The 12247-nt window shown below is 34.6% G+C and overlaps 1 protein-coding gene across 1 annotated transcript in view; it reads right to left on the bottom strand.

The window, feature by feature from the left end:
• The window catches only part of COL19A1 (collagen type XIX alpha 1 chain), a 308626-nt gene that overhangs the window by 287489 nt on the left and 8890 nt on the right, over positions 1-12247 (bottom strand). The window contains exon 2 of the mRNA XM_045542219.1: positions 8559-8685. Coding sequence (XP_045398175.1) covers positions 8559-8649 — 91 coding nt within the window. The 5' untranslated portion in view covers positions 8650-8685. The remainder of the gene's footprint in view (positions 1-8558; positions 8686-12247) is intronic.

Genomic DNA, 12247 nt, shown 5'->3' with positions numbered 1-12247 from the left:
ATGGGAAACGATTAGAATTCTAGAAGAAAATGTAGGAAAGACTCTTACAGACATTGGTCTAGGTAAAGAATTCATGACGAAAACCCCTAAGGCAATCACAGCAACAACAAAAATAAACGAATGGGACCTGATTAAATTAAAAGGTTTCTGCACAGCCAAAGAAACAGTCATGAAAATAAACAGACAGCCTACAGAATGGGAAAAAATTTTCGCATACTACACATCAGATGAAGGACTGCTAACAAGAATCTATTTAGAACTCAGGAAAATCAACAAGAAAAAATCAAACAACCCTATCAAAAAGTGGGCAAAGGACAAGAATGGCTAACAAACATATGAAAAAATGCTCAACATCCCTAATCATCAGGGAAATGCAAATCAAAACCACAATGAGATATTACTTAACTCCAGTGAGAATGGCCTTTATCAAAAAGTCCCAAAACAACACATGTTGGTGTGGATGCGGAGAGACAGGAACACTCATACACTGCTGGTGGGACTGTAAAGTAGTGCAACCCCTGTGGAAAGCATTATGGAGATACCTTAAACAGATTCAAGTAGACCTACCATTTGATCCAGCAATCCCTTTATTGGGCATCTACCCAGAAGAACAAAAGTCATTCTATAACAAAGACACCTGTACCCAAATGTTTATAGCAGCACAATTCACAATTGCAAAGATGTGGAAACAACCCAAATGCCCATCAATCCACGAATGGATTAGTAAACTGTGGTATATGTATACCATGGAGTATTACTCAGCTATAAGAAATAACAATGATACGACATCTCTTTGGTTCTCCTGGAGAGAACTGAAACCCATTATATTAAGAAGTATCCAAACAATGGAAAAACAAGCATCACATGTACTCATCAGATAATTGGTTTCCCTGATCATCACCTAAATGCACATTGGGGAAGGATACCAATTGGATATCAGACTGAGATGGGGTGGGAGGTGGGGTGGGGGGGGAGGGGATGGGTGTATGCCTACATGATGAGTGTGTTGCGCACCGTCTGGGGAATGGTCATGCTTGAAGGTGCTGACTGGGGAGGTGGGGGGGGAGGGGATGGAGGTATGACTACATGGTGAGTGCCAGGCGCACTGTCTGGAGAATGGACAAGCTTGAGGCTCTGACTCAGGGGGATGGGCAGAACATGGTCAATGTATATAACCTGAACTTATGTACCCCCATGAGGAGCTGAAATTAAAAAAAAAAAAATCCATTCTTCTGACTTTTTATTTTTTCAACTGATTTACCATCTAAAAGATTTGTGCATCTTGCTGCTACTTATACTGAAAATGGACTAGTCACTCTCTGTGGCCACAGAGACCTCTGGCCTTAAGGAAAAGCCAAGAGGTGAGGTCAGTCCTTACACACTACAAAGACAAAGGGGAAATCAAAGTTATAGGCATCATGAAAAATAAATGTAAACATGTTCTGTTATACTCTTTATAATTTATTGAGGATTCTTAATATTACATTATCTATACACCAGTTTACTGATTCCAGGGAAAGAAAATGTAATTTGTATGGTGAAAATGTAATTTATATTTTAATTTTGCTAAAATGTACATATCTCCGCACATATGTACTTTAATTATAATGTATTATGAATATTATAATATGACGATATTCAGTTAGCATAAATTAAGGCTTGATGAGAGGCACTGAAAGTTACCCAAATTCAGAAGCCTGCCTGTTCACTTGATACCTGGGAATAGTCCCACAGGGCACAGTTTGACCCTCTCCTATCCCAAGAGGTCTCACAAGGCAGTATTTATTGCTTTGGTGAATTTATCAGACTCCAAGTTCTAGTCTTTGACTTTGCAGGCCTAGAAATCAGATTTTGACAGCATATAAAGCACAAATCCATTTCTCAGCAGCTTGTGCTCCCTACCTCCTCCCCCTCATTCACTTGACTCCAGTCTCCTGGCCTTTCTTGCTTTTTCTCCCACTTGCCAAATATACCCTGCCTCAGAGCCTTGGCACTGACTACTTTCCAGGCAGGCATTCATGTCTCTGCTTAAATGGTCCCGTGTGAGGACAGCCTTCCCTGATCATTCTATAGAACGAACCCCTCACACCATATAGGATTACTAAATATAGCCAATAAAACACAGGGTTCCCAATGAAATTTGAATGTCAGATAAATTTTAAAAAATATTTTAGTATAAGTATGTCCCATGCAATATTTGGAACACACTTACACTAGAAAATTATTGTTTACTCAAACTTCAAATTTAACTGGTTGTCTTCTATTTTATCTGGCAGCCCTACTCACAAGCCCCACACTTGGTGAGGCCAGATATGATAGTAGCTTGGACTGCAAAGATAACAGAGAAGATAGAAACGGGGGAAGGAATTGAGCTACAAGAACCAACAGGATGTGATAATGGATTAAATCTAGGGAGGAGGGAGAGCAGACTTGCTTAGCTGGCTAAAGCTTTAGTTTACTGAATGAATCCCACAGGAGAAATAAAAGGAAATTTGGCAAGGAGTAAATTAATCTGTAGTGCGACAGAGGAGGAGTTAGAAATGTTAACTTTGGGGTGCCACTAAGAAATTCAAACGCAAAGTTACTGAATAGGCAGTGTGAACAGGCAGTGTGAACAGGCAGTGTGAATAGGCAGTGTGAACAGGCAGTGTGAATAGGCCGTGTGAAATACAGGTATGGAGAGGTCCAGGCTTAAATTTGGGAGTGACTGGTACATAAATTCTATTGAAAACCAAGGAATAGATGAGATCACATGAGTAAGACAAGAAGAGAAGGGGGACAAGAACTATCCCCTGAGAAACTGCAAAATTTTCCTCTTGTCCATTTTTCCTGCTTTGGTTTTCCTATGTCTTCATATCCTCAGAAGTAACACATATGAAATTATTATTATTCCATAAATGGATCAAAACAAAAGCCTGTAGGTGTTTTGCATTCTTTCAAAGGCTTCTTGTTGGACAGAGGGGAAAGCAGGTCTCTTCATTTTATTAACAGTTGCCCCCAGTCCCCCTGTACACTGTATACTTTGCCGATGCCTCTCATAAAGGAATATCGGGTATGCTAGGTAGGAAGAAAAATATTGGTTAACAAAAACTGGCAAAGTACATTGGACCAGAATATAATAAAAATAATATGGAACGTGAACAAACAAGAAAAAATTGAGAATATAGCTTTTTTTTTAAATTAGTATTTTTTCCAGCTTTATTGTGGTATGATTGGCAAATTAAAATTATATATACTTAAAGTGTACAATATGATATTTTGGTATATGTATGCATTGTAAAATGATTTGCACAATCAACCTAATTAACCTATCCATCACCTCACATAGTTACCATTTGTGTGTGTGTGTGTGTGTGTGTGTGTGTGTGTGTGTGTATGGGGTAAGAACTCTTGAGATACACTATTTTAAAAAATTTCAAACATACATTAATTAACTATAGTCATCATGTCATACATTAGGTCTCTAAAACTTATTCATTCTACAGCTTAAAATCTGTACCCTTTGGCCAATATCTCTCCCACCTGCCAGCCTCTGGTAATCACCATTCCATACCCTGTTACCATAAATTCAACCTTTTTGTTTGGTTTTTAGATTCTACATATAAATAACAACATGCAGTATTTGTATTTGATGTCTGGCTTATTTCCCTTTCTTCAGGTTCATCCACGTTATCACAAATGGCAAGATTTCTTCGTTTTTTAAGGCTGAATAATATTTCATTATATAGATAGATATAGATATAGATCTATAACGATCACATTTTCTTTATCCATTCATTTATTATAGGACATTTAAGCTGTTTCTATACCTTGGCTACTATGAATAATGCTGCAATGAACATGGGAGTGCAAATACCCTTTCAAGATAGTGATTTTATTTATTTGAATATATATATCTAAAATATTTTAACTAACTTTCTGTTAGTTATCAGTTTTTTTCTTCATTAATTCTTTAATGTAGTGTTTGCATTAGTGGTTCTTTTTTATTTCAGAATATTAGGGGGTACAAACATTTTGGTTGCATATAATGCCTTTGCCTCACCCAAGCCAGGGCTACAAGCGTGCCCTTCCCCCATACAGTGTGCTCTGCCTCCATTAGTTGTGAGTTTACCCACCCCCACCACCTCCCTCCCACGTGATTGGCACCCAGTGAATATTACTACCATGTGAGCACCTTAGTGTTGATCAGTTAGTATCAATTTGATGGCAAGTACATTGATACTTGTTTTTCCATTCTTGTGATACCTAACTTCAAAGGATGGGCTCAATCTCTATCCAAGATAATATAAGATGTGCTAGTTCACCATTGTTTTTTGTAGTTGAGTAGTATTCCATGGTGTACATATGCCACATTTTATTACTCCACTCATGTATTGATGGGCACTTGGGTTGTTTCCACGTCTTTGCAATTGTGAATCGTGCTGCTATAAACATTCAAGTGCAGATGTGTTTATTATAGAATGTCTTTTTTCCTTTGGGTAGATGCCTAGTAGTGGGATTGCTGGATCAAATGGTATTTCTATTTTTAGCTCTTTGAGATATCTCCAAATTACTTTCCCCACCTCTCACCTCTCACAAAAATCAACTCGCAGTGGATAACAGACTTAAACCTAAGGCGTGAAACCTTAAGAATTCTACAAGAAAACGTTGGGAAAACTCTTACAGACATTGGCCTAGGCAAAGAATTTATAAAGAAGACCCCCAAAGAAATCACAGCAACAACAAAAATAAATAAATGGAACCTGATCAAGTTAAAAAGCCTCTGCACAGCCAGGAAAACTATCATTAGAGCCAATAGACAACCTACAGAATGGGAGAAAATATTTGCATTCTACACATCTGATAAAGGGATGATAACAAGAATCTATATAGAACTTAAGAAAATTAACAAGAAAAAAATCAAACAACCCCATCAATAAATGGGCAAAGGATATGAACAGAAACTTTTCAAAAGAAGACAGAATAATGGCCAGCAAACACATAAAAAAATGCTCAACATCTCTAATCATTAGGGAAATGCAAATCAAAACTACAATAAGGTATTACTTAACTCCAGTGAGAATGGTCTGCATCAAAAAGTCCCAAAATAACAAATGCTGGCGTGGATGTGGAGAGAGAGGAACACTCTTACACTGCTGGTGGGACTGAAAATTAGTACACCCCTGTGAAAAGGAATATAGCTTTTTTAACAGGGAGGTCACAAAAGGTCACAGAACCTCCACTGCTTATCTTTGATCCAAAACTACTCAACCAAAGGAAAATACCTGGTTAGAAGTTATATTCTTTAGCAAATCATTGTGAAGCTTTCCTCCACTTTCAAAATTTAGGAGTTACAAAGTACATTTGTCAATGTAGGATTTTTACATAGCACCATATTGAACACAAGGAATTCTTAAAAACACAAAATAAAATTCTCTATATGACAGCATACTTTTACTCTGAATTTAAGAGTGAAGTGTTTGTCAATTAGTAAAAGCCATATTTCAGAATAATAGTTTTACCTTGTAATTAATAGAAAACTAAATTAGAAGGATTTATGATCAGTTCAATCTAGACACTTAACCTGAAGCTTTACCCCAAGTAAAAGAAAATTTATTATTTAAATGTCATTCTGTTATCTCTATTTAGCTTGCTTTTTTTTCCCTCTGGTTTTCTATTTTTTTATTACTTTTGGTAATAATTAAGTACTTTTGCCTTAGCACAGATTATGGAAAGTAGAGGAAACTTTAATCATTTGGCACATAGGCTTCCATAATAGAGGAAAGAGTTTTAAGCAACTTATTAAAGCAGGTTTTGAGATTATATTTTAATATGATTCTCTTCTCCACATTCTGTTGACAATTGAGCTGAAACTATCACATTCAAACAGAAGTTCATTTTCAGTATGAAAATATACAAAAATGCCTTATTACATAATTTCAATACAATGGTAAAATTGATGAGAGTATGAAATGATTGAATTCTTAATATCTTCAAGATTTTAAAATTCAAGTTGTTATTAAATTTCTCCATATTACTCTTGACTTCTATCCCAACTGGGACAATATTCCAAGTAATCGTTAAACATACCATAAAGTTAAAGTAAAGCAATTAAAAGACTCAATTTATCCTTCATATATTTAGGTTTAATAGTAAACTGTTGACAACCTCACAGACTCCAGAGCTGAAACCTTAGCCTCTCCCTCAGATTTGTTATATTTTATTTTTAGATGTAATCACTTCCCTCCAGTAAATGGTTAGTGACCACACGCGCAGGTCTGCACATGAGGAAACTAAAAAGGGAACCTTGCGCTGTGAATCAGATACACAAGACATAAGAAGGGTCCCTTGCCAGGCCGTGCCCAGCGTGTCATATTCTTCAATAATCCCTTTGACAGTGCTGTGCTGACATTTTCAATTAATGTAAACGATACTTGAAGTTAAGCAATTTCCACGGCAGGTTCATTGTGTGTTGCTTCACGACCACCTTCTACCAAATGGCGTGACAAAAATCAACTCAATTTTTTTTCATTAATTTCCCTTAGTGCTTCATGTTATGTGAATCTTGTTCTGAATTCACGCTGTTAGGAAAATCTTTCAGAAAGCTTAATTTGATGAAGTAAATTGGACCAGAATATACGTGCATTTGGGTAGCGCTATATACACTGTAACCTGATTAAAGAACTGAGATGCTAAAGCTACGAAAGCAAAACATTCAGAGGAATCCCAAGATGGGGAAGTTTTAGTTATGCAAGAAAAGTTCTAGAGATCCGCTGTACAACTTCTACAACACAGTATTGTTAACAATATTATACACTTAAAAATTTGTCATGGGAGCAGATCTCATGTTAAGTGTTCTTACCACAATTAATAAAAAAAGTTACTAAGAGCAAAAATTCAAGTAAGATAAAATAAAATAAATTAAAATAAAGATAAAATAAAAGGAGCCTAATGGCATAAAATGCAAGATAACCAGCTGGGGTGGTGGGGAAGAAAAAGAAAAAGGAAATGACAATTCTCCCAAAGGTGAGTGTTCTCCAAGTGTTTTCCTCAGATATCCTGCATTAAATTCACCTGGGGAGCTGGTTTAAAGACCTAAATTACTGAATCCCACCCCAGCTTGACCTGCATAATGGGAATATGTGAGAGTGGGACTCCGGAATCAAATCCAGTGATACTTGTTCATGCTAAAACTGCAGAACCATTTATTTAGATCTTTCAAATCATTGTTATCATCAAGAATTATTTATTATGCACTAGTATGTGCCTAAAAACTGTATCCTGCTGAACTAAAGATTCATTTTCCTTTCTAACTAAAAGTGTCCTATTCTCTCTGATTAAATTGCAAAGCACATTATCCACTGTTTCTTAAAAAGAAGAGACATAAAGAAATTCACAAGAGTAGCAACATTATGAGAATAAACTTGCATGCCCTATGTATTTCTTTTCTTTTTTTACAGAGCTATAGTTGCCATGAGTCACTGCTAATTTATTTCTCACTGAAAAAAGAGTTTTCTCCCAAAACTGTATGACAGCCACAGGATGTCTTTTATACAGCAATAGAATATTCAAACTCTCATGTGGATTATTTTAGGAAATGCACCTCCTGCCAAATTAGTAAAAAATCATAAAAACTTACATGACACTCTGAAAGACTAAGATTTGTTACAGCTTTATAAGTAATTGTTATTATTTTATGTGTACCTCAAACTCAAAGTCTCTACTAGAGTTTACACCTGTTTAGCAAAACTTATTAAAGAAATATTCAAAAGATTAAGCTCAATAAGACTCACAGTCTCAGAATACATCATCACATGTGATCCTCAGAATACATTATATTTGATCCATTGCATAGAAGGAGAGGTGAAGTTTCTCTTTCCCTAGCAAATGTCTTTTCCAATGTGTCTAATTCAACTTTGTGATATGAATTACACCTACGTCAGTAACTTATGTATACTCAATGTTTAAGAAAAGTCTTCCTAATTAACTACATAATCAATTATAAAAATCAGAGACGGAAGTAAACATTTCAAATTGCCTTTAAGCCCTGTGGACGTACTTATGAGAACACTGATAAATTTAACAATTGCAAATAAATATTGTCTGTTTAGTTAAAAAAGTACTCTAGATCTGTCAACCTTTTATTTGCCTCATCTGAGAGACAACAAAACTGACATAATTAAACATTTCCTTTTACACCTCCTATTTTTCACTTTTCCCTAATTAAGAGTTTCCATACTTATAACTTTAATAATACTTGAAGGGGAAAAGGAAAGATATATAATGTCATATAGACACACACAGATGCACACACACATACTTATATTTGTAAATATCAATGACAAAAAGGAAAGGCTAGGTAAACTAATATAACATGCATATGAAAAAATTAGGTAATTTTGGAGATTCTCAAATATCAGGTCAAAGGGGAAAACAATGAATTATAATTTATTCTGTACTACTAGATTTAATCTATTGCCCCTTCAACCTTAACAAGATTTGGTTTAATGATTTTTTTTTTAATGATTTAAAGACTATAAATAACATTTAGTGATTAGGCAAAGAAGTGTCCTGGATACCTGGCTTGTCCCTGACAGTCACGGAAGTGGAAGCAGGAAGCAGGAACATTGCCACCCAAAGCCAAAGTTTCCGAGAGCCAGTGTGCCTCATCGTGCCTTGAAACCATGTGAACAAGTGGCCGCAGATCTGAAACAGGAAAACAAATTCAAGCTAAGTGTATCATATGCAGCTTCGTTCACCATCTCCAGAAAATCCTCATCACCAAAGAGAAAAACAATAGATTTGTATATTATCTATAATTATGTAATAGGGTATATGATTATATCATATATCTAATTATATATATCAGTATATACCTTACTCTGTATGAAAGAGCTCTGAAAATATTTTTGGATTAGTTACCACTTAATTATCAATGTCAACACTGCCCGTTATAACTTAAATTTTCTCTTTTTTGAAATGTTTTTTTAAAGCCACACCACTTACGATAATTTATATTTTTATTTAAAAATTGTGGAAAAATATACATAATGTAAAATTTACATTCTTAACCATTTTTAAGTGTAAAGTTCAGTGAAATTAAGTATATCCACATTGATGTGCAACCATTGTTGTCACCCATCTATAGATGTATACTCTTTTCATCTAGCAAAGCTGAAACTGTGACCATTAAATACTAACTTCCCATTCTCCTCTCCCCCAGTCCCTCACAGCCACCATTATACTTTCTGTCTCTATGAATTTGACTACTCAAGATACTTCACATAAGTGGAATCATTCAGTATTTGTCTTTGTGTGACCTTATTTTATTTAACATATGTCCTAAAGATTCATCCATGTTACAGCATGTGTCTGAATTTCCTTCCCTTTTAAGGCTGAATAATATTCCATTGTATGTACATAGCACATTGGGCTTATCCATTCATTCATCAATGGACATTTAGGTTGCTCCCATCTTTTGACTGCTGTGAATTATACTACTATAAACATGGATGTACAAATATCTGTTTGAGTCCCTGCTTTAAATTCTTTTGGGTATATACCTAGAACCAGAGTTGAATTGCTGGATCATATGGTAGTTCTATTTTTAATTTTCTGAGGAACCACCATACTGTTTTCCATAGCAGCTACACTATTTTCATTCCCACCAACAATGCACAACGGCTCCAATTTCTCTATATCCTAGACAATTTGTTATTAATATTTTCTTTCACTTTTTGATAACTGCCATCCTAATGTATGTGAGATGATATCTCTCTGTGGTTTTGATTTGCATTTCTCTAATTATTAGTGATATCAAGTATCTTTTCATGTGCTTATTGGCCATTTGTATATCTTCTTTGGAGATATGTCTATCCAAATCCTTTGCTCATTTTTCAGTCAGGTTGTTTGTTTTATTGCTGTTGAATTGTAGGAGTTCTTTATATATTCTAGATATAAAAATATTTGTAAATATTTTTCTCTATTTGTTTGCCTTTTTACTCTATTTGTGTCCTTTGATGCACAGTTCTTTATTTTTATGTAGTCAATTTTATCTATTTTTGTTGCTTTTGCTGTCTGCATTGTATAATATACAATAATTAATATTTTTAAAATATATTAAATGATTCATATTTTCAAAGTATATTTTATTATTCACAATTCTGCTTTCTCTTATGAATATTACTTTTACATATTTTAGCTTGTCATTATGTTTTCTATAAACTTAACTATGTTGTTGTTGGATTAAATAATCACTGCCGTTAGAGTAATTACTGCACATGTGAAAAGTAATCTTTTCTTCTATTTAAAAAGAAAAATGGATATATGCAATGCCTACCTCTCCTGAGCCTGCCATTGGCACCATATTTAATATGAGTGTATTACCTCCCATAATTGTTTGGCTTTCTGTATGTTTACTTCTTCTTTACAGGTATTAAAATAAAAGATTTAGCAAATAAAATCCTTGTAAATGAAAACTTAAACATCATTTAAATTAATTTTTTGTAGTGAAATAACATGAAAAAAAATTGCAAGTAAAAATATTATGGCTCCCTCAGCATATTTGACAATTGTGGTATTACTGAAATAGCTATTCTAAGAGTTCTAAATATGCAAATAAATGTTATGCCACTTATTTGCCATTCAAAGTTTAATCAAGAGTCAAATATAAAGGAATTTGTCATACCAGTGACTAAATTCTATCAATAGACGCTCTAGAAAAAAACTAAGGCCACCACCATTGTTTGGTATTCTGTGTGTACAAATACCCTAAGCTCAGCAGTTTAAAATTAATTCAAGATTTCAAATCTTTCTGGATGAATAGCTAGAAGCAGCAGCAATTGCAATATTAAAACTGTATGTGTGGTTCTAAATATCAAACAGCTGGTTTATGCTATTTCTTTTGAATTCTCTCATCTAGATATAGTCCCAATCCTCATGTGACTTTGCAAACTTATTCTAGCTATTATTTCAAGTCAGTTGGTGACTGTTAAAGAAACTAATTCTATTTCAAATAAATGAGCTCACAAATATTGATCTCATTTTTAGAGAAATATTTGATTGTATTTTAAACCAAATGACTTCCATTAGTTCATAAATTAGTACTTTGGCATAGCATTTAAAATCAAAGCTTGGTGTCTGGACTCTGCTATTTGTGAACAAGTTGTGTAACTTCTTTAAGCCTTAATTTATTCATATTCAAACTGGAAATAATACTAGGAATAAATCATTTAATGAATGGAAAATATATAGTATGGGATCTTGAATACAGTAAGTGTTCAAAAGGTACCTATTAATTGTTTGCTGTACATATTATTAAACAATAATTAGTAAAAATTTACAGTTATACTTGTTACTTGTCTCCTCTGCCTGAGGTTAATGGTTTTTGAACAATGAAGAAATGCCAAAGCATCCTAGAAATTTATGTTCATTGAAGCTTTGGTCCCTGTTACAGCAACAAAGAACCAGAGTGCTATAAAGCCATAGCATATGAATACAATCTTGACATTTCCTAATTATTTCCTTGAGCCGCCTAGAGGATGATAGCACTTAGCTAAATCTCATTTATTTAAAGTGTCTGCAGGATAAGATTTTATGGTTAGTTGACTAAATGTTCTAGTTATTGAAGGATTGCCATTCTACCACTCCACTGAAATGTCTCTCACCACGTTTGGCAGGAACTTGAAAGAAGAATCCTTTTGTCTTCCTTTCTAACTCAATTCTTGGTGACATTTCCAATAGCTGACTATTCCCTCCTTCCTGAAACATTCACTTTTATTGGCCTCCCTCACCTGACACTCTGGGATTTCCTTCTAAATCTTCTTCTCAGACCTTTTTTCTATCTGATTTCTTAATATTGGGATCTGTGTACCCTCCTATCCTCTCTAGAATGTCTCCCTAGGTGATCTCACCATTCTCTTGGCTTTAAATGATATCTGTAAGGTGATGAATCTAAAATTTACATCTCCCATCCAGTCCTTCACTGAACTTTAGACTGTATCACCAGCTGCCTATTCAATATTCCCTTTTAGATATTACACAGATATCTACAACTAATACATCCACATTAAAGCCCTGATTTTCAATCACAGCTTGTTCCTCTTATGCTTTTCCCAGACTCAGTAATTGCCAAATACCCATTGCTTAGCTCCCATTTCTAAGTGAGTATATGCTGTATTTGGTTTTTTGTTCCTGTGTTGACTCACTTAGAATAATGGCCTCAAGTTCTATCCAAGTTGCTGCAAAAGACATTTTTCATTCTTTTCGA

This window comes from Lemur catta, chromosome 2 (genome assembly GCF_020740605.2).
Source record: "Lemur catta isolate mLemCat1 chromosome 2, mLemCat1.pri, whole genome shotgun sequence".
NCBI lineage: Eukaryota > Metazoa > Chordata > Mammalia > Primates > Lemuridae > Lemur > Lemur catta.
Note: the sequence above shows the minus strand (reverse complement) of the source record. Positions and strands in the feature narration are given on the sequence as shown.